Below are 24266 nucleotides of genomic sequence, written 5' to 3' on the forward strand. Positions count from 1 at the left end.
AGTTTCTCCAGTCAAATTACACACCCCCAAAACATTCATTTAAAGCCTTAACTTGACAATAAAAAGATCTGCAAAAATTACACATTATTTCTTTACAATACTCCTCAGTACAAAGCTTCTAATCTTTATATATAACCACTAACCTATATAGATCACACTATACAAGACAAAGAAGTGCTCCTGTATAAGTAGCATTTTAGCATGTTTTTTTTTTTTTTTTTTTTTTAAATAATATTTACATTAGCTTAAATGAGTGTTTATCACTTTAAGAAATATCAGGTTCATGAACACACATTCAAATCACATCTTAGGTATAGTCCATGGACACTGTGACACAATAAACTCGTGGGTAGTGAGTTCCTCAGACACACCCTGCTTTTCAGCTACTGCCACTAGCCCCTCAACGGACAAACAAAGAAAACATTTTGTACCTGATACGTATTGTACCTGAAACTCAATTTTCCAATACCATTTATTTGTCCTCCATTTTTTTGTACAGCACCTTCGACACTTGGATTAAAATATGCTTATCGTACAATAAACTATTGGATAAAAAAGGAAGAAAGAAAGAAAACATGATACACAAAAGAAAAAAATATGTATATATTCAATGAAATTATTAAACAAAATGATGGACAATAAAATGCCTCTCCATTAAAAAAAACAAAGTTTAAAAGGGATCTCATGGAAGTCACAGACCGACATGAATTGCTCATGCCATCCGTTACACCACAATTTCTCTTCTAAGCTGCATATCCGTCAAACTTTTACTTCATTTTTGTACAGTACGATGCGCACTGAAACGACTACATGAACACCTGGCTATGACTTCAGGCTTTAATTCATTCATTCCTCTTCGCACTCACTTTCGAGAAACTCGCCAACTGCTGGTTACTTGGAAAACTGGTGAGGTGGTGCACTCATAAATCAAGGGCCCACTATGCATGACGATGCGTTTTGCTGAGGTCAAATCTAATGTTCAAAACGTCCACATAGAAATATGTGACCTGACAGAAGATCAAATAAAAAAGTCAGTGATAGCATCCCTTGGAAACACAATGGGAGTTACACATATGCTTGACCTGAAGGAAGTTATTGAAGCTCAATTGTGCAAGATGTGAGCTACACACACGATCTGCTGTACACCTGCGCTTCTTTTTACACCTACGGGGTATGAAGCTCCTTAAATGAATGTCTTGGCATGTTTGTTGAGCAAGAGTGTGGGAACCAATCACCAACATGACAGGAAATGCAAACTGTACAGGAAGAGCCTAAGCGATAACTGATCTGCTCGTTCGGTGGCGAGTACTCCTTTGAGGCATGAGTGTCAACGTAATTAAACCTTTATCGAAAAGTTAAAGCATCTCTGATTCAGATCATAAATCTGGAGACATGCGTGGAACTTGCATGCCTTCACAACAAAAGTATCAGATTTACGCTTCGCCTAGAGAGGATGATGCTTAAGATTCAGAGCTGTGTGCACCTGGACTCTCCACACCTGCTACAGCAGAGCACGAGGTGAACACATGAATCAGTCAAGTACAGACGGCAGGTATGCTGAAGAAATTCTTCCTCAACGCTCCAGGTGTGTGAGAGACTGTGCACCGGGATGAGATTTTCTGCAATGCTGACCTCTGAGGAAAGTGACAGCAAGCCACCAGCTGGAGAAGAGGTGACCCTGGCACTATAAAGTGTGGACATTTGACCTCTTCTCTGTTCAACCTAGAGGGCAGCTCAGCCTACGTACTTTTCTTTCCTCATTCCTTACTGGACTTGCCAAACAGGAAAAATGTTGATAATAAGCTGATGGCTTCAAAGAAATGAAGAGTGACCTTTTAAATCAAAAGGGAAGGCAAAATGAATTAACACAAGAAGGGACACAAATACCACCTTGGACAAGTATGTTTTGTCAGACATGAGCATCCTGTGCCAAGAAGAGATACAATAGTCCTTTATTTGTCCTATAATAGGGGAAGTTGGCTTGTCACAGCAGTAAACCAAAATAGACTCGAAAAAAAGATTTATAAATAAATAAATAAATAATATAAATAAATAATAACAATCATAATAATAACACGGTGAGTCCAGTCTGAGTATAGAATGAAGAGACACACACCAATTTGAACAACTTTTCAAATGTACCAACCACTGGCAGCGCTTTAGACAGACTATACGTCAATATACTGAATCTAGAGATCCTCCAATGGGATGTTTGATGGTACAACAACCAAGTGGTACATCAACCACCAGCAAATCTCAAGGCAACAGAGCATTAATTTGTGTATATTGGAATCTACAGTGTCATTACCTAGCTGGTCAAAATGTAATAAAGTTTTATTGATGTTAATGACCCAATATCACCTAATAGAACCTAATTTAACCACATTGAACAGACTCTTTTGTGCTGCAAGTCCTGTCTTACAGGCACTTTTCAACATTCCCTGGACAAATCACCCAATGACACAGTGCTTGCCAGTTAGGTAAATCAAAAATATGCCTTCATCATTCATAAGCAGACATATTTGTACCTCTTTTTCCCTCACAGCTCACCCCCCATCATGACCACTGGAGAGTGATTTAACCCAAGATCCTAGCAGAAGTGCTGTCCATTCCATGCCAGAGATTGCCAGGCTTGTCACATAACGCGAGCTAACCCTCTGTAGCAACACCCAGTGCAGCCTGCCGTAAAATAAATGACGTTGTTAGCTTCCATCTCGCAGGTGAAATGTGCTGCTGCTACCATTATTCTAACGCCAGCGTGCCAGAATGCCAGGCATACCAAATGCTGCTGTCAACCCAGGGGTTTAATTAGTTTGGCACGTGTGCCACTTATAATCACCTGCCATTACCAGACCTGGCTGCATCTGCTTACACTTCTGTCAGGCGATGGCAGGTCACGTGTGTGTGTGTGTGTGTGCGTGTGGAGATGAAGGTGTGTGTTGGGCCAGGGGTTAAGGCGAATATCCTTTGGCAACACACATAACTCTGCTGGAGCAAACAGGATTTCAAAATCATATATGGGAAGCTTTTTCTAGGATGTTTTTGTTTGCATCCAAAACAGAAAGGACTCTGCTGAATTTCTTTTTCATGATGTCAGAGCTGTGAAAGAACTTTCCCAACATAAAAAAAAAAAAAAAATAGTTATCCACATTTTAACTCCCAAAGTGTAATGTATTTATACCAAGAATTTGTGCGTAAAAGGAGCAAGTGCTCCCGGTCTTAACATCATTTCCTCCGCAAGAAAATGAACAATCAATCAACACCATTTCATGAGCTAGAAATGAGAATATTACGCTCTCATTCTTCCATACCGAATATCTGGACATAAATATTGCTAACTGTTCGGTGCAAGCTTCCATATGGTGCCAAACGGCGCGATGAATCCAGCTGCACCTCAGGCTGAATACATCACATTGTGATTTCATGAGTGCTGCAAGAAATGAAAACTTCAGGCTGGCACGTGAATCGCAGCCCAAAACTGCAGAAAACCGAAGTTTAAAGTGATCATCCGCTCCCGCTGGCGTAGCTCTAGCTACCTTTAGGGCTGAAGGAAGAGGCGGAACAGGAGGAGAAGCAAAGCCTCCAATCCCTTGGTACTAAAGCACAAAGACCAACCGGAGGATATGTATTCGGCTATTAGGTCACGAGGCCTGTGTGTGTGTGTACAGGTGGTTGTATACACTTGTGTGTTCTAGATGGCGGCTGCGTTCCTCCGCTTCTTCACCTCCATCTCCAGCAGCACAATAGCTCCGACTATTCCCATTATTTCCACAAAGTTTCCATTTAGCACTAAACCGATGCTTCAATATTGTGTCGCCTCCAAAACATCTGTCGGGGACTTGTGTGGCTACACTAATTACAAATATCTGCAGTAATCCGCCTCCGATAACAGAGTCATTACTCCGCCAGACATTTATCACTATGGGATTGATGACCCATTTCACAGGGAGCCTTTGTATGGGGAAGTGAAATCGCTGATATCCCCTTTATCCTACATCATTGCTGAAACCATCCATTCGTCAGGAGGCAAGCTAGTTAGAATTGTAATTAACAGCAATGGACTTTGCCCCTAATAGAATTTTCACAGGAAACTGGCGAACACACTGGCGAGGAAGGGGAGGTTAATACAGTTTTCCTTTTCCCAACTCATTAACATGAGGAGAAACTGTCTAAAAGACGCGAATTATCAGCGCTGCCAAAACTCAGTGCCGGAAAACACCATACGTGACGATTGTGCATTTGTGCATTGTGCAACACTGAAGTCTTTTTAAAACAGAAATATATTATTATTTTTCACGGAGTTCATCTATCATTTTCTCCATTCCATTCTCAGCTAGTGACACCCTCAAACTTGGAAGCTCACCGCACCCTTTAACAGACAGCACACAAAGCTGAAGTGCCTACAGGACACACATTTAAGCATATGGAGAACATGGAAGTGTCCCCCAGTTGTTTCAGACTGGACTCAAAAAGTGTGGTGCCCAAGATTGCGTCCCTTGTCTCAATAATACCGGTAGTAATTATGCTTTATGTGTAGAGACATCAATCCAAGAACCCCTCACTATAATCACTCACATCCGTCGGACATAAATCTGCATTTTCCAACCTAACCATGTACACAGGCCCCGACTTAATGCTCAAACTTGCACACAAAGTGGAGCAGATGATCACAGTGGGTAGAGAGCAAAGGTCCAGCCACCTGCTGGCTGTGTCCCGTCTCTGTAGCCGTAATGAACAGAGACAGCTTGGGGACCGCCCTGTGAGACTGTGTCCCCTCCCAGTCTCGCTGCTTCAGGGCAGAGCCAGGGGGCCCTGAGGTGACAGGGACGCCAGAGATGTTCCGCGCACTGACAGCCGGGTCCTACCTGGCCAACCCACCGGACATACTAACACGCAGCACACAAAGACAAGAGCGGGCACTGCAGAGAGCATAGTGTATTTTCATTTGCACACACCAGCGCGTTAACACACCCACGCTGACCCGGTGTAATTTCTCCAGCGCACGGCTGGTGACAGGAGCAGCTGCGGCCGCTACGGCAGACAGATGAAATTTTCATAACTATCTCCTCCAACTTCCATCCTCACCTTCAGGATAATTTATGACCTGCCTGCCAGCCTTGAAGAGACAATATGCTCAGGATGAAATGAAGTGTTCCAGCGGTGTAGGTTATAATTAACACAGGAGGGTAAGAAAGATGTGTGTGCGCATATCTGAGGGGAGGGGTGGCTGTGTCAGGGCAACCCAGGTGGGGTGGTGAGCCAGCTCAGGTGTGTTTTCGACTGTGTATTACACAGTGGTCATTACTTCACTGAATATTATGAGATCCGCCACGAGTTCATTTGAATCTCAAACAACCAACAGATAACTTTCACATGTGATGTCACAAAGGTTTGATGGAGGTTGAAAGCTATTTGTTTCAACTTTTTGCAGTTGAAGTCCATTATCATGAGCACAATGGACTTTGGTTGAGCAAAGGGATACATATCGGAATGAACCACTGGTGACAGTGCCAGAAAAATCAGATATTTTCCTGGGACAACAAGCTATGTCCTCCCTAGCTTGTCCTTGTTCTCCCAAGGGCCTTCTTCCACTTGGTCATGTCCAGAGCAGCTCAATAGGGAGGCAAGTGGGAGAGACCGTGACGAGCTGCCTGGGGCACTGTGAATACCTTTTCAGCATCTACACTGAGGCTCTCCTCACCAAGACACTTGGTATCCTTCTCATTTGCCAGGGCGTGTGTTGATCCAAAGCATGAGCTATGACAACTTCAGACAGAAAAGGATCCTTTAGAAAAATCGGTATCGAGAAATTTCACCTCGGTGACTCTCTCTTTTTAGAAAATATTTTTGAAAGATTCCAGTCAGGTTTTAGATCAGCAAAAAACAATGGAACCAGCTCATCTGAAAGTAGCCAACAACCTCCTCTAAGCTGGAAACAAAGGTCCATTGTAACGCTGTCTTGGCACCGTTGATCATGACATTGTACCGCACTGCCTGCACTCCTGAGTGGGACTAAAAGACACTCGTCGTATGCTTCATCCATATCTCTGGGACAGCACATCTACAGTCACCATAGGGAACCTTCCACTATCAAAATATACCTGTGGTCTTCCGCCAAGTTCTAGTTCAGGTCCCACCTTAATATCCATCGACATAGCAACTACTGGCCCAAACATCCAGCACACAGATGAAGTTGCTGCATGTCTTGATCGTGTCACCAATTAAATGGCAACAAGTAAAGCCTTGGTCTCCTGTCTAGTAATGTAATTACCCAGAGAAAGTGTTTCATTGTCCTGTCACGCACCCTGATGTGACTTGACTGTCCTATGTAAATGGGTGATATGCAACTGGTTTGAATAGACAACAAGACATTAACCAGTTTTGGATGCACCAAACATGCTCCATATCCACTATAAAATTAGCTAAAATAAATGTTTTTAGTTCATTTTTTTCCATATCTATTAAAAAGTTCTTGTTGAAGGACTTGGTTTTCATATGAAACATATAGCGAAGCAATGGCTGTGTGCTACAGCGATCACACCCTCCCTTTCAGGAACCTGTAATGTTATTTTCAAACAGTTTATTTCACTTGCCTGCCACACATCCCCACCAAATCATACGCTATCAGCTCCCTGGGATGTCGAGTCGCACCACAAAGAATGTCCTCATTTTCTCAACTAGCAGTAAAACGGGCACAAACCCATTCCTCCTCGCCACACGCACTTTTCCGAAAACAAATCTTGTTTCCATATTAAAATGTTTAACAGGCATCTGTCTCAGCGACAAGTGCATTTAAATATTTGAGGGAGTTTTAATGGCTGTTCGAAACTTTCCTTTTCTCTCTAGTTTGGTTCGACGCTTGCCATCTATTGTGATGCGTAAAAAGGTTGTTAGTTAGTTCTTAATGTGTGCAACTCAGTCAAGAGCGATAGATACGGATTCCCTCCATGAGCGCAGCGTGAGAGAAAGCAAACGCCTCAACAGCGAATTACTGACTTGCTGGAGTATCGGTGCATATTTACCCAACGAGAACATGTTTGTACAGTAAGTGGAGGGTGAGGGAAGAGCATCATCAGTCATCTCGTTCAAAGCACATTCCTGCAAGCATAAGACACACTCGTGTACTTTCCAGCCTGGGAGCGAAGTAGGATGAGAGGACGATGGCTCTGATAACAGCAGCTGCAAGGCTCCGCTGAGGTCAGGACGTGTCATGCATAACTGAACGGTTGCTAAACAGGGGCGGATCCGCAGAAGAATTCATAATTTACAATCAAGCGCACACAAACACCGCTCTCTCCCCGCACAGGCCGCAGTCGGGCTCTCGCTGGATACACATGTACCTTGTCTGAAAGGACCACACAGACATGTTTTAGATAAAGACAGACAAATTAGACGACAGCATCGTAGGCTAACCACGGGGCCCGTGCTAATTACAGGCTGGCCGGTGATGAAAGAGGCAGATGACATGGCCTTATTTGTTTTCTCCTGCCGCAGCGAGTAAACACAGGGACGGCAAAACAACTTGGCCCATGCGGAGACAGACGAACTGCAGGGACAGAAAATGATTTTGGGACAAGGAGTCCACCCACCAGAGTCGGGTGTAACGTCCCACAAATGAACCGTTTACAGCAGTCATATTACATTTGTATGGAATGTGTGATCAAACTCAGCACTCCACTGTAGTCCACGACTGCACACAACTACTGCACCATATCCAAACTGGATCATTCAAAAGGGAATAATAAATGATGGGTGAAATGAACATGAATTGATGTTATTGTATTTTGAATTAAAGATTGAGGATAAAAAGGCTAGTATTACTTAATGAACTCTAACTGTAAAAAACTCAACAATTATGGAAGTAGCTAGATCTCATGTGAAGGAATTTTTATGTAAACATGAAATTTAAAATATATATATATATATATATATATATATATATATATTATGCATGAAACCACACTTTGTTTGTCTGAGAAAAAAGTTTATTCCTTCTAGGATAAAAAATACAAATAAAACCTGGACAATGTGGAAGATTTAGAGTTTCAACTAGAAGACATCAAGCTTGCAGATATGGTACAAATATTAATCGAGATAGTGAAATACAACAGCAACTCATCATTTAAAAATGTCAACACAATCATAGCATGGTGAAATGAAGTGTCAGCTAATCCCTGACGTCTCTTCTCCGTCTGGCGTTGGGAGCAGGTATCAGTGAGTGGCAGGGTCTGAACTGTGGACCAATGTCAAATGAAACACTGCGTTACATTTTGCTTTCCTCAAAACTTGAAGGTATTGAACCTCATCTAGACGTGGTGAAAGAAAGAGGTTACATTATCATATTAGAGGACCTCTCAATCATTGTAAGTGAAAGCACAACAGATGCCAAAGAACCCCAGAGTGTTTAAAGGACTTGAATTGGGGCATTAATGTAATCTCTGCCGTGTGTTCCACCATTACTTAGACTTTAAAAAAGTCATTCACCAAATTAGACAAGGCTGTCCCCTGTCTGTCTTAATAGAGCAGACAACATTGACAATGTTTCCAACTCCCATCTGGGACCGGCTACCTCTATTGTGTCCTAATGCTTTGTCCCCACCCCAGTGAAGCAATGAGGGTGGGATGTAAAAGAGAGACGTGACAAAGGAAATGTCACCACTCTTGGAATGAAGTGCTAGCCAATGAGGGTCCACCGCTTCTTTTCATGGGACTCCTTGGAGATGAAACTGGTAGCAGACAACACTGGTGGGGTCATCCCCAACTGGGCACCACTGTGACTTCAGTTCTCTGGCCCTCTCTGGCCCTGGTGACCTCTAGTTTTGATGACAGACTGCGTCTTTTGTGGAGCAGCACCCCATCCAGGTGAGGACAAGAGGAGAAAACAATGCCAGGAAACATAAAGCTGGCGGAGGCTGGAAGACAGTTCAACAGGGTCACAGGTCAAGCCGGACAGCTGAGTGATGATGGCAGCTGTGAAGATGTTGACCTCCTTCTAAGTCCCTTAGCCATGTCAGCTGATGATGCTTTTGTTTTGGAATAAAGACCTCAAAGATCTTAACAACTTTGAGAGAAGTAATAAACACAGTCAACAGATGTAGAGAGCGTATTTCTATTACGCTGACGCCAAACCACGGCGTCGGCACGACACACTCAGTCAAGACGTTGGACAAATGTATATTGAGGTTATACAAAGATAACACTAAAGTAAATCATATGTCCACATAAATAACTGAAAGACACAGTATGTAGTAAGAGAGCAAAAATTCTCAATGAATGGACTGAACACTCGTGTACGATCTGGATCAGGGGTCACTACCGTGGTGGCTTATTTTTTGCATTACGCATTCTCCAAATTTTTGATTTGATGTTTTTTTTTCGTTTTTGTTTTTGTTTTTTGAAGCACTCTTTACTATTTATAAAGAATCTAAGGTCAATCTAGCAATTCTTGTTATCTCAGTATGACACTGGTAGTAGCCCATTAGACCATTACTGCACTTGGAGTAACTCCCAATTTCGAAACGCCCCAACAATATTTTCTATATCGGAACTTCAATCATAAATGTGAGTGTAGGCTGCATAGCAGTTTGAGAAGTATAAGTCGTGGTGCAGTCATCACTTTTTGATCAAGTGACAGTCAATGTCATGGTTATGAGGACTCTGTGAGTCTCCAAAACACAAAATGTAATTTCATATTTTTAAATAGTACATTGTACTTGACACATGAACATGCAAATAAAATGTACCCGTGTCAGTGCTTTACTGTCTGCTTGTGCCCTACGATGGCCTGGCCAGGCTGCCCCCTGTATCCCAAGCCAAGCAAACGTGTGAATGACTTTAACAGACTCTGTTTTGAATGTATTCCTATCATGGCACGCAGTGACTGATAACAGCAACTAGTGCTACAAGGTTTTCATTCGCGGCTCTTCATCTGCTACCGAGGCCAGAGGTCATCCACCGTCTCCTATCTGACCAAGCCAACACCGAGCTGCGGGAGGTTTGCCAACTCAGGCGCAGAGCTTACTTGGGTCATAAACACTTCCGCCTGTCGCCCCCTCCGCTCCTCTGAGGTGAGTCGGGTTTGCACTCTGTTAATCGTTCACTACAGGCCCCTCTCTTTTTCAAGCGGCCCACTGGAGAACAGAAGAGGGGAATGAAATGGGGTAGTAAAAGATGTGGCCGGATAAAAGAGCTGCAAGAAAAAGCTATAGAGAGGGCCAGATGGGCACCTTCACAGTCCATTTATCAAACCCAATGTGGCCCTTCCCTCCCCTCCCTGCTGCTCTCATGTCCTAAACCCCCATGTAATTCTGTAATGATTTTCATTATCATATAATGACCTTACAAAGCCTACAGCAGTTTGCATGGTCAGTACAAAACTCGCAGCTGTTCCCTTTAGTGTTTGCCCGCAGCTTGTGACAAAGCTTTTCTGGGTTTGTTTTTTTTTTTTTACTTTGCCAATGGTCAAAGACATGATCTTAGGGCTCACGAAGTTCAGGAGGAGGTCAACGTATCATAACTCAGGGTGCTGTCACCGATCGAGGAACAAGTCCACCTATTCCGGTTGTAGTGAAGAAGTTTTATTATTTTAAAGATACCCAGAAAGATATTCCTTATTGAATCAGTCGATCAAGATTTTGTAGAAAAGGATACCACTATTCAGGACTCGGAAAGTTGTGCATTGTCTGTCAAGATGTGGCCACATATTTTTGTTGGTCAATATGATGTACATGTGTGATGTTTCAGCATACACTGGCCGTGCTGCAACAAAGAAAAAGTTACAACCACCTCATACCCCTGACTGGCTTCTTCTGTCCTTATAACGTTCATATTTTGCTTGGCTTTTCACTCTTCCTGTGCGACAAGTGCAAACTCTCCAAACAGCCGCCCTCTCACATATTAATCCATCTATTTCCCAGATACTCAAGGGGCATTTACCACAGGGACACGGAGGGCGGCATCTATCAAAGAACTCACCATATGCATGGGGCGGAAATCCAGTTACTGGAAAGGCTCATAAGAATAAAAAAGATCTCATAACTTTGTTGGCCTGGTGTGAATGAATGGACTGCTGCTGCAAGCAGGGCGATCCCAAACATCACTCACTCTGAGTGCTTATGAAAAACCACTGGTCACTGAGCGCAATTTTTCTTTCGAGCCTTTTCTGCTGGTGCTAAAAATGCCCCGGAGGCACAAAAAATGGGAGCGAGCAGTTCTCTGCTCCAGCGCCGCTTTAACTGGTGTTTAAGAAACAAAAGTCAGCGAGAAACTTAATCAATCAGTGCTGGTTGTTTATGTTTATCTGCCTCCAGCGAACAGTCATCAATCATGCTTTTTTATGTCCTCAGCCATTTGCAAGGATTTGGAGCTGAATGAAAGCATGAAGGAAAGAGCCATTATGATGATAAAAGTCTGCCTGTTGAGCGGGAAACCTAATTAGAAGAACCAATCATAAAAGAAAAGTTAAATGAATCAGCAAATTAATTTCAATTGTACTTTTTGGTCGAGTGCTTTCATGGAAACAAACGACGGCATAAATACAAATATCTGCAATAAACGCCACTCTTCCCGTCGAGACACGAAAAAGAATTATTTCATTAAATGTACTATTTAACTAATTCTTTCAAAAGGCCCAAAGTGAATTGAAAGACAGAAAGTGCTGCATCGGACAGAAAAGTCATCATGGTTTATGTTAGGAAGTTATGTTTAACAAGCAACATTAAGTATGTAAGTTCCACACATAACACATACATGTAAATAATGTTGATTTTTATCATCACAGCTGAAGAACTGTACAAAAACTACATACACAATAATATTAAACTAGTAAAAAGTTCTGTTTACCATGTCTTCATTTAGATAGAAAAACAATATATATATATATATATATATATATATATATATATATATATATATATATATATATATATATATATATATTTTTTTTTTTATATTAGTATTATTGTTGTATTTTACTCTTTATTATTCATCAAAACTTGTTTCATACATTTATAGAGTCGTGTTATTTAGCTTCACCTTGTCTTTTCCCAAAGACATCATATTCTATATTCTTTTGTGTTTAAGAAACAAAAGTCAGCGATTTTATTTTGGCAGCAAAATATTTTTATTCACCCCTCCCCTGTGGTGTTTGCTTTTATTTATTTTTATTTATTTTAGACTTTTAGATTTTCTTTTTCTTTCTGTCTTTATATGTCCTCCTGTGCCTGTGCGGCACTCTGGTTTTCGCCCAACAGTCCCAGAAAGTGCAGATAAAAATTTGTGTGGTGTGTCCTGGCGACTGTCTCCCGCCTCTAATACTGAAAGTTTTGATCACTACAATGGCACTGACTAAACAATAAATATATCGAGTAAAAGGTGAAGTGAATACATTTTTTTATTGGACATGTATTTCATGAGGAAATTGACGGCGTAAAATTCCTCTGTTGAGCACCGGTGGGTCTCACTTAACATTGCAGCATGGCCATGTGTTTTGTTTTGTGTAAATGCTATCTGTTGACAGCCACTTGAAAGGGTGACCTCTGGCTTCTTGAGAGTGGGGGGCAGCGGGTCTCCATGAGAGATATTTAATGTGGGTAAAGGCAAAGAGGAGATATCAGCAGCAGCTGGAGTTCAAACACATTGTGGGGGATGCTTGCCCTCCTTGAAAACTAATCTAATCAGTCTTTCACTGCAGATAGAGAAAACGTCTGTCTGCCCCGCTGACAAGGACGAAGCATTTCCTGTCCCGGTGTGATACTGCACGTCAAGATCTGAGGTCAGCCCTGCTAAGTCAAGAGTAAGACGCGACTATAAGTTAGCAACAATGCATTGTGGGTGGCAGGGCGGGAAAAGAAAAATGTGTAGGGGGGTCAGTGATGATGATGTTTGGCTTCGGGTGGGTGGGGCGAAATGGTTTCTAGCTTTCAGCACCTGACGATGGAATGTGCTATCAGAGCTTCCTAACAACTTCAGAGATGAGAGGCGGTAGGCGTCAATGCAGCAGAGCAAGGTGTGTCGAAACAGCATGTTTACAAGACTCATATGGACGGGACAAAGCTCGGGGTCAACTGGAGGGGACAACCCAATACAGATGGTAGTAAAGGAGAAAAAACGCCAGACGTTGATCTTCGATTTTACACAGCGTTCCAACAAGACACTTGCAAAAGTCACAGACAAATAACAGCAATGCAACTTCACCAATGGCATGTTTTCAATCCCCTTTCAGCAAGTCACAGTTACTTCTATTTCTCTTTTCCTATTCACGCCAACTCTGACCAGGGGGTGAAATATGCATCTGGCAATACTCTCTTCAACAGAAAGCTTTCTTCAACAGAATTTCGGTGTTTTCTGGTAAAAGTAATTGACCTTTTTCTGCCTTGGTTCATATTTTAAATCCAAAAAGGCCAAAGGCCAAAATGTTTAACAGACTATTAAGCTTAACTCAATCTCAGCAAACAAGTCAGTGCCAAACGGTAAGTGTGTGTGTATTTGTGTTTTTCTGCAAGACACTGTGGTCAAATCTGTTCAGAAAGACAATAAGCAAAGAATGGAGGCATGGTTTACACACGCATGCCAGTGTTTGTGTGCCTTCGCCAGTGCTGACGGCTGAGTGGTTGAGAGAAAGAACAGCTAAAATAACACAGATGTGTGAGTGTGTGTTTGTGTGTGGCCCTGCTGTGTCTAAATGAATGGCCAGTGTTCTAATCCATTCGCTTGCAGTCCTTATCTGAAAGGAAGGAAGTGAATGGACTTATCCCAGACACATGTCGTTGGTAAAGCTTTGATAGCTGCCAAGGCCAAGGACTGGACCAAACATCAGTCCACAAGCGTGTGAAGAGTTTCTACGACTCACTCCTCTACTCAACAATCATGACGCACTGGATTTCACAAAGGTGCCTTCATGTTTATGGTGCCGACGTAAGTACAGGCAAAAAAATATGTGTTCCGATATCATCATAGTCATTTTGTTTTAATGTAGGTAAACAAGGCAATGGCAGAACATTGCTAACCTGTCTCTCCATGTCTGTCTCTGCTGTTGTCTCTCAGTCAGGGCTGCCAGAAGGATCTCTGCCATCTCCCTCCTGCCCTCCTCTGCTTGGCCTTCTTCCTCCACAGTCGCCAGGAACAGCATCGTCTGAAACAGGACATTTTCAAGTTGAACACTTGGAGAATTCATTTGAAATTGTCATTCTGTAGAGACCTAAAACACTTAATAAATCAATCATTTAATAAATAAATCCTTAAATAAATCAAAATTTGTAAAGCTGGATAAGTTGATAGTCGACATTAGAGTTTGGTGTGTGAATCCAAATGTGACTGCAACTATTAGAGACACGAGAGGTTGGAGCATTTGACGCTTCTTTAACATAAGCAAGGCGCATGCAAGAGGGCATAAGGTCCTAATTTGCGCTTCCATATCATTGCGTCCGTCACCCCGTTCCTGGATTCAGCACAGACTTGGACTGGCGACTTGGACACACCTCTCCTCCTTGACCCTCAGAGGTCACCAATGGTGAAGATGTGTCAGTCTTTGTTGCGTGTGCATTCTCTTTTGGCAGGAGTGAGCTGTTATACCAAAAGTAGACTTTTGGTTTGATGGTGTTTTTTGGCAACTCGCAGAGGATCGCAGAGTTTGTGTTCTGACATACCATGACGTCAGTCCTGACTCGATCATTGTGGTGACTGTGCTGTGTTGTTTAAGAGTAAAAAAAAAACTTTCCATCACCAACTTTCATGTGTACATTTTCATGTGTAAATGGCCTACATTTCGGCTATGAATACAAGAACATGGCATCGTGAATACCATTCAGTATATTCAGATGTATAATGTCGTGATGTGAAAACTTCCGATCAGCACAGACAGTTACTTTATTTTGGTTAGATGAAAACATCTGTTTACAAACATTATGAGCCTTGGTTTTCTGCTTTCTACATGTTTTGTGAGGAACTCATGTCGCGATTTGAGTGGATTTTACAATGATATTGGATGCCTATTGAACACATCATGATGTGTCTGCACAAAACACTTTTTATTTAAATATTTACATGAGAAAATGTGCATAAACCCCGCCCATCAAAAATGCTTTGTTTCGAGGGAGCTAAAACCTTGTTCTCTCAAACCACGCCCACTTTGCTGTGATTGGTCAGGAGGACGCCTTGAGGCCGCCACTGCTCACGATCACTGACAGGGACGTCACATTGTGCTTCACTCTCATGATCTCTGTTTTCAAGAGAACTATATCCAGCAGTAACTTTAAAATGATGAGCAACTTACTGCATCATGGAGAGGAGGACCTCAACATTAGTAACCATATACATGAGTCAGGAAAGTTGGATTTGGAGATTGGTTGCTCTTGAAGAGCAAAATGTTCATCGTGATAAGGAGTTGACCTTGTCGGTCATAATGTTATGGGTCTATTGGTAAACGTCAAGTTGTCTATTGTTCTGCAGACGTCATCATCAGACATCAAGCCAATATCATAACTAAACACATTTCAAGGATCGCATGCTTTTAATGCATTTTGCAGCCGGCGATGAATAATTGCTGCGAATCCCATTGAAATATTCTTGTAAACATTTAAGGCTTAATTTTCTTCATAAATATTCAAACAAGATGAAATCAAGCGGGAGGGAAACTCGAGCGAGCAGCTCTGTTTTTATCCTTCAGTCGGAGCCAAGACTCCATGAGAACATCCCTGGGACAGCATCATACAGTTAGTGGAGTATAAAGTCAGTTTCACATCAGAGGACGGGCAAATTACACCCAATATTAGAGTGTGAGTCAATTAATCACGTCCTGCACAGCGGAGTGTAATGTGTGAGTATCCCCCTGTTGAACATGAATTACAGGCAGGCTTAAAGTGTGACGTGGCACATCAGCGCTAATCTGAGACATCCTGGCAAACCTTCGCCTCCAAGTCCTCCGCAGCCTCTAAGCTGGTTGAGAGGGAGTCAAATGAAAAAGGATCTGGCAGTCCAAATTAAATGCAGCGCTGTCAGCCACACTCAAATCCCCGTTTCCCCTCGCCGTCTCCCTCGTCTTCTCTACCCTTCACAGACTCGCTCCCTCTTTGAATATCCTTAAATGTCTCCCCCTCCTTCACTCTGCTTCTGAAAAGTGATGGATCTGTAACTCTGACTGACTCTGACGCCTTGTTAAGAACAGTCTCTTCCTGTCATATGCACCAGTCAAGCGCATTCATTTTCCCCCATTAACAGTCATTCGCCTCCCCAGTCATCCAACACTCCTTTTCAAAAAAAACCCACAATGTTCAGGAGCCTTCATTTCTTCTCCACTGCCTTTTTTCTAATCCATTTCTGACAATCTACCTGTCTGTCTCAATTCACGTGAAGCAAGGATTGATTGTCTCTGTGTGTGTTTCCGACGAAGCGGAGTGTGATTTTCAAAGAGAGTTACGCGCCTACTTCCTCCACGCCACAAGGACAGGTGTCAAAAAATGTGGCAGCGTGTGACTGATTACACCTGACTCGGGGTAGACACCAAAGATTACAGTGACCAGAAGGAAGCAGGCTTGCCGATGTTCCCTATGGAAACTGTACATCTCTGTTTGGATCAAACCCAGGCCTCGCAGGCTGAGTGGCAGGGCCAGTAAGTGCCAGGAACACATTAAGAGTTTATCACAATCTCAGATGGTAGACGTCAGACTAACAAAGCACCCGGCTCTCCTCAGTGCATCAGGACTAAGAGGCAGTTGTGACATTGCTGAATAAACAAGACTAAAACAAAGACAGAGGGCAAGGAGGTAGGGCTCGTGGTGTCACAATGATGAATGCAATTTCAAACATAAGAAGATACTTATCAAGTTAAAAAATAAGAGTTTACTCTCACTATTTTAGCTTATTTGCCAACTGCTACAACACAACAAAATACTTAAACAATGTTATTATCATGGATTACCTTAGTATTGTTAGCGTACAAAGAGAACAAAATACAGAGATTAATATTTAGTGAAGGAGGTAAATACATACGGTCATTAATATGTGCTTTTTTTTTCTATCATAAAACAGTTAAGGAACCACAAAAGAAGGAATTTATATTTGAAGATGGACAACATGGACTGTGTTTAAAAAAATGTTAATTTTCAGTGGAATGGAATATCTGTGTGATGGACAGAGGGGCAGACAGACACACAGACGGGTAGACAGACAAACGGATTGCTCTAAAAGCAATGTGTGTGTGGCACTTAATATGTCACCTGAACGTCCGATTTAGTATTGAACTATTTATTTAACCATCGACGCCAGCAAATCGTGCTTATTTCTTTGTTATTGGTGACCAACTGTGAACTCCCATCTGCCACCCAACCCATGCAAACATGTGGATATTTGCTTGTGTACCAGGTGTGTTTGTGTGTCATACTGTGTTCAGACGACTCTGTGTTGAGAGAGTCCTTCAGGGTTTGGCCCCAGGCTGATCTCCGGGCCATTTAGACACCCCGTCGCTTGTTTACTGGTCAAGTCTGGCCCCAGCCTTAGCTGAACGATAGCCCTTTATCTCTGAGCCAGTGTTAGCACTAATCAGTTCCCTCTTCCCATTCTATTTACTCTGTGATGGCAGTAGCTGTCGCCAGCCCTTGCCTCCCTCCTCTGCCTCTGCTGACCACAGACGTCCATCTCACGACCTCGCCACACCTTCAGGTGAAACAGAGGACACGCAGGATGAGATGCCCTGTTGTCGAACACAAATATCTACCTTTAAATGTGCATCTGCACATTCACATTGAAACTGTGGTGCTGTTTTTGCTGAGCTGCTGGAGTGACGACAGCCCGGCCAGAGGGCAGCCTGGGGCAGCTTACCAACACCTCTGGCAAGGACTGCAATTTAACACCGACAAGCATCTGTCTATTCTTCGATCACATAACAATGTGCCACTCAGTCACAGCAATCGAAAAGGAACAGTGTGTCCGAGAGAAGATCACATAATGATGTGCTCTAATAAACACTGCATAGCTGAGGATGAGAAAAAAGGTGCTATTACGTGGCACAAACCGAACTGAAGGTTTGCACTTTGCAAAAGAATACAACTAGCTGACCACCAGCATTATAGAAATTGTTAACACCCCATGAGTGCCTTCGTTGACTGAAAACAGGGCTTCAGGCAACCAGAGTTCCCAAGAGATCCCAGTCAACGGCCACACCACTTTCAGGCCGGAAAAAAATGTAGTTTTAATAAAAAGTAGTTGAAGGACTGAGGCTATTGCAGGATGAGAATACAGTGAGAAGGGGCAATGATCAGCAGTTGATCACGATTTACAGGAATATTTTGGCTGGGTTGTTTTGGTTAGGTGAAGGTGCTCCTCAGAAAGCAACGAAGTCTGCGCCCTCCAACAACAGCTTGGTTGGTTTAACCAATAAACCACTCCACTTTTCAGACTACCTGTATGTAAGGCAGACGTTTGAAAGACGAAAGGAAGTGACCCTGCACGAAAACCCTTCCAGTTTCCTATAAAGATTCTATGGTGGCTGCTGGGAATCTGCAAACTTGGTGGGTGTAACTGATACCTTCTGCTAAGTGAGCGCTTGCAACGGTCAGCAGCTCTGTTGGAGAGATCAGGCGGGTGGCAGGACACTGTGGTGTCAGTCTCCCCAGGTGGAAATTCATGACTCCAGGAATGTATAAATCCATGCCAAATTTACTTTTCTGAAACGCGCGAGGCAGGTTTGCACATTTTTCCGTGGTCTGTTTGCCCTCTCGCGGTGATTGATTGGCCTGGAATTGACACACGTGGAAAGTAAATAGAGATGTGCAGTCAAATCAATATGTGTTTGAAGGTGGTGTGAGAGTGAAGGATTTCAATCACTCTGCCACTGCTGTCAAATGACGGCCGGCCTTTCTCTTTCAGGGGTTTTAAAGACACTGTAGAGGCGGGCACGGAGGCCGAGGGAAAGACTCAGGCTCTGTCTCGGGCATGGCATTAACAAATGGTGTGGGATGAGAAAGAAATCTGGATGTACGCAAGAATTACTGAAATGCCAACCTCACTCATTCAAGATTAGACCTCTGTACTCTCGTAGGAGTGTTGGCAGAATATCTGCACCGCTACTGGTGTCTCTCTCCCAAGCCATTCGGCCAGACTGACCCTTGCTTTGCAGCCACCATCAATTATGTCGAGCAGTAAAAAGGGTTTCGCCACACACAGCAAATTATATGGAGTGTAAAACATTAGAAAAATGTGTCTGAAACATCAGAGCAACATGTTTGAAGTGACAAAAGGCTGAAGAGAAAGAGACCACTCCCATAGAAGGAAGACCCCAGACAAGTGATTTTGTTTGAAGGCATTGTAACACAGTCGAGAGGGCAGGGATGCTTTCTACGGCCCCTACAGCAGTCCATCTTCTGGGCAAGAATACGAGCGGGATGGAGCGACATATGCTTTCCACAGGATCAAATGAAGCAGAACTCACAGGCTTTTGTAGAGCTCTCTTTTGGCCGTTGGAAGAAAAGGGAAATCTGTTGTCGGGTCGTGGTCCCAATAGGCCCACAAATATCATAAAGGTTTACCAGCATGGTCTGAGTCAGGGTCTTTAGGAGCGTTAGCTTGATAGTTCTTCTTAAAAGAAAGGAGCATCCTAGCATGCAGCGAGCGAGAGCACGCCCACTCTTTACTGGCCCTGGCAGGAATGCACAAGCCATCCATCACGAGAATGTATAGAGAGATGGTCTGACTAATTCAGGACAATGAAGACAGAGCCGGACTGAGACACTCGTGATGAGCGTGACACTCAGGCACCTTCTGTTCAGTTAAAGTCAGGTTTCTCTCTTTCACTGTATGAAAGCTGAGTCGAGATTCTCACTCGATAGCAGATTGCGATCAGCCGCTCGCTCTCCTGCCAGTAAAAAGCTTTCTGCTGACTGGGTCAAGTGCCAAGTACATTTTCGGAAAAACCCAAACGTCCACTATAACAAAACGGCATACTTGTCAGACTCTTTGAAATGCTTGAAAATGATTTTTTTTTTCATCCGTCAAGTCCTCAAGTCACATACGTCACTGATGGGGTATGAAGTGCCATTTTGTAATCCTCAACCATAACGTTGTTACCATTACAACACACTATTTTAACCGCTGGTTTATATTTATGTGAAGTATTGCTAATTTTAAATTCACATAAAAACTCTCTTCTGTTCTCTTAATTTTATTTAAATACATTAATGACTGTTTTTCCATATGTATTACTATATCTTTCTTGATCCATTTTCAAAAATGTTCTTTATTGAACAGGCACTGCAGACAAAAGAGATTTCAATGCTGTGTGTTACATGTGTCAAGGACCCTAGAAACCATTGAGTTTAAACACTTGAATTGTGCAGTAAAATCTTACTATATTAAAAAAATATAAATGGAAAAAAAAGACAAAGCAAACATCTTACAGGAAAAAAAGAATATTTTGATGCAGCACACATTTATTCAATAGAAATGTACTATTTTCAAAAAAAATCTAAAATAAATTACATAACAGACACATTTTACACAACTTATATTTAGAAAGCACGATTACTCCTTATTTTGAATTTATTGAGTTATTAATTTATTGTAAATTAAAGAGTAAATATATTTTATTTATCAAAAGGAATGATTATAAAGACGTATAGTTTGCATATACAAATGTAGTTTAATACACATTTTCAGTCGTCTCGGCATTTTAAAGTACATGATGTCTATCAGAAATAAATTGTTTTCATGAGAGAAGGAGAGAAAAAGGAGAGAGACCTATCGAGGTGAGTGTTACTTTACAGGTCCTCTGTGTATTACTAGCCGGCAACTGTACAGGTGCGTGATGGCTCCCCACCCGTTGAGACTGATGAAGAGCAAAAGGGTGTTTATGAGACTGTTTACCAGTAGAGAGTGCCTCCCTGCAGCTCTTACCCAAATAAAAGCCTCATTTATTACATCCAACATGACCCTCTCATTATACACAAATAGGAATTAATGAGTGCTATATCTGGTTCTCCCAGTGGAGCAAAGCAGTTCCGCTTAAGGACGAGAGGTAATTATACTGTCCTACATCTCACCCATTTAACACCATGCATCAGATCTCTCTATCGAGCCACAGTGGAATCAGGTGGAAGTGTTTGACTCACACTGAAGACTTTCAAAGGGAAACGGCTTTTTAAAGGTTTTCCTTCCAGGTTTAAGACTGTTTGCAGGTGCTTCACTTGAGGCAGGTTAGAGCTAAGGGACATGGGTTAACAAACAAATAATAAAGGAATTCTGTTTGTGTTCGAGTTCGTGATAATGGGCTATGATGACAGAAAGTCAGGAATAACGTGAAAACGTCTCTCAAAAATAAAGTTGTGTGGTACAACACCAGGGACAGTACTGTTGTTGTCACTCTCACTGAGTGAAGCTACTTAGATCTTTGTCTGATTTGTTTGTCTTGTTTGATGAAACATTTCAGAGGACGCAAACCTGATAAATAGTTCACATGCATTTTTCTTGAACACACTTTACAGTAGTGGTGGCCCTAGACAATTTTTACTGCAGGGGGGCACGAGGTTCAGTCACGGGGGCTTTACATTGAAGTTTAGAACAAGATTATACTCAAAACACTGAAACTTGAATTTCACATTCACTGCACACCATTGAACAAATTACCATCAAAACATGCGTGCAGTGAAATGAACTACACAGTAAAATTACTCTCCACTCACTTTCAGTGAGTCCCTTGTTTAAAATAACATCTTGTCAGTTTGATGAGACAATCGATACGATTTTGCATAAAACTTAAAAAATTGACTGAAATGGAAATGTTCTTCTCTTTTCAGAGTTTACAGAATAAGTGACATGAATAAAGAAATGCACATAAAACTTGCAAAATGGATTTGTGATTTTTCTTCATTTTCGAGTAGTGGTTTTACGACATTTTGTTTCACTCAGGTTCATGTGTCACGTCATGTCCACTGCAGGACACTGTCCGCGAAAGTGGCAGCTCCTACGACACCGTTCACGGCAGCAGAACACCGTAATGCTCCATTGGCACGCAAACGCAACAATTAGGAAGGGTTGACTCCAGCGCACCCCTGTGACAGTCTCTCTCCCGCCAGAGCAGCGTTAGGGTGTGTTAATTCCCTTCACATAGCTGAAACATGGATCGCAATGTCTGTCAGCTCACAGGAGCACCAGCCCCTTGTGGCCCACGTGAAGAACTGCCCCTGAAAATTTAAAGTAAATTTCTAAGGGAAGCATTAAGAACAAAGTCAAGACAAAACTTTGCTTCACCTGTGGACATGAGCATCTGGGTAGTGACCATAAGATTAGGATCACCACGCATCCCTTGGATGGCCGAGCTTCACACCCTACCTCTATGGGACAGTTCCATCAAGTAGAGCTTTACATTTGACGTGCATCAGTACCGCAGTCTGGTGAGTCGAGGCCAACTGGGAAAAGAGAGTGGGCAGATACCAGGGAGTCTACATCCCATTCCTTGAGAGGCAGAAGGAGAGAAAGGAAAGACTAGGGATCTTTGCATCAACTTCTGCCCCCGTGATATTACTGTTTACTGACTCAAGAAACATTTCCAATAAGCACTTCTTATTGAATTTCAATTGTGGTGTTTATTTTTGTGTTATGAAATTATAATATATGTGAAATAAATGCCACGTTGTTGTGATGTCTAATTGGATGATCCAAACTGACAAGCGACTGCCAGTTCTGGAAAAGTTCTGTGACATCTACTGAAATTTAAAAAAAAAGAAGACCCACAGGAGATTTCAAACAAAAACAAAAAGGAAACATCTGGGGTTCCAAGTTTACTGTTGCAGCGAACTCAGAGTCCAATAAACTATTATGATGGACATTGCCTGGTTCAAAACAGCAACAGCTGAACCCTAAAACTGACACTGGAACATAAAATATTAACACAATCAATAGGAGCGCTGGTAGAAATCAGACTTGTGTTGTTCGAGTGGGGAATTTTTCTATGCAGTTTTGCTCTTAGATTGTGTTTTACCAGGAAACTCAGATACCTGTTTTGATGTCTGTTTGGTTATTCTCTTCACACTGCATATGTTTTGTTTTGCACAATGCACAGAAACACAACAACATTCCCCGGAATGCTCGCAGGACTTGTTCTTCTTCCTGACTCAACTTATATCCACTTCTGCACAGAATCACTTGCTTTGTTTTCTCTCAAGCGCTCTGATTCTGACTTAAATCTCGACTCTTATCTCTCTCTTGCGTTCACCTTTGATAACGGCACCTTTTCCTTTTTTCATCTTAATCCTCTCTAACCCATTAAAAGGAGACAATCATCATCATCATCTTTTCCTCGGTCTTATTTCATATCTCTTCATGCGAATCAAACAAATTTTACACCGTCTTCCCATCTGGATCAAGCATTCATTCCACTCATTGTTTTCAAAGGCGGCTTTGTGTACTTAAATCCCGAACATGATAGATGCTCTAATGGTTTTGAAGAATTAGAGGTGCCGCAGTATTAAATACTTGATGTTTTCAAAGTCACTGGACCAGAAGCTGATTGCGGATCAGCTTATCATGATGGCAGTTATTTCGGTGGTGCTTATTTTATGTATCACAGATTAGGATGGGCCAAGTTCGACAAATAAACCCCTTCCTTTAACCTGATGACTTTGACGCAATCTTGGAACACTGGAAAATTGTTTATCAAGAAGTGTGATGAATAATTCATCTTTGTTCTGTCAATCCAAGAATGTCATCGATGGGGGTGAAAGCCTGTAAGGTTACACCCAACTATAAATCCGTAAATGATTATCAAAGTGATGTTGAGGAACCAAGTTGCTTTATTCCTTAGCAACCAGGTGAGACTAATGATTCAATTTCATTGTTAGATGGCCTTTATTAGTCCGACACTGGACTATTGGTGAAAAGCAATACCCACGTAGAGAACACATGGGAGTATGTGATGGGTGACGGCAACATGGTTTGAAACGGACAGGTACAGTTTCGACTGTAAAGGGAGCATAAATGGGCCTTTAAAGGGTGATGGATACACACAAGTTCACTGTTATCCACCATCATGAGCTAAAGAAGCCAGCCCTTGTCTGACCATCAAACTGCAGTATTTACTTTCTAAACTACTACAGTCACTCACACAACATTGCCGGAAGCCTCACAGAACCATCACCACCAAGACAAGCATGCTAGTTTTCACAACCCGAAAACAAAATCCTGCCATGCTTCAGCATGCTCAACATGCTAAAGAATTAACATGTAGCAGCCAAAATCTTGTTTAATTTCTGTTATTTTCATGACTCAATCCCTGTTGAATG

The 24266-nt window shown here is 42.2% G+C and overlaps 1 protein-coding gene across 1 annotated transcript in view; it reads right to left on the reverse strand.

The window, feature by feature from the left end:
- fto (FTO alpha-ketoglutarate dependent dioxygenase) overlaps nucleotides 1-24266 on the reverse strand; it is a 101792-nt gene that overhangs the window by 23657 nt on the left and 53869 nt on the right. The window contains exons 8-9 of the mRNA XM_053865132.1: nucleotides 14007-14131; nucleotides 1-10130 (exon numbers count right to left, since the gene is read on the reverse strand). The exon at nucleotides 1-10130 is cut by the window's left edge and continues 23657 nt beyond it. Coding sequence (XP_053721107.1) covers nucleotides 10100-10130; nucleotides 14007-14131 — 156 coding nt within the window. The 3' untranslated portion in view covers nucleotides 1-10099. The remainder of the gene's footprint in view (nucleotides 10131-14006; nucleotides 14132-24266) is intronic.

Source organism: Synchiropus splendidus, chromosome 5 (genome assembly GCF_027744825.2).
Source record: "Synchiropus splendidus isolate RoL2022-P1 chromosome 5, RoL_Sspl_1.0, whole genome shotgun sequence".
Lineage (NCBI taxonomy): Eukaryota > Metazoa > Chordata > Actinopteri > Syngnathiformes > Callionymidae > Synchiropus > Synchiropus splendidus.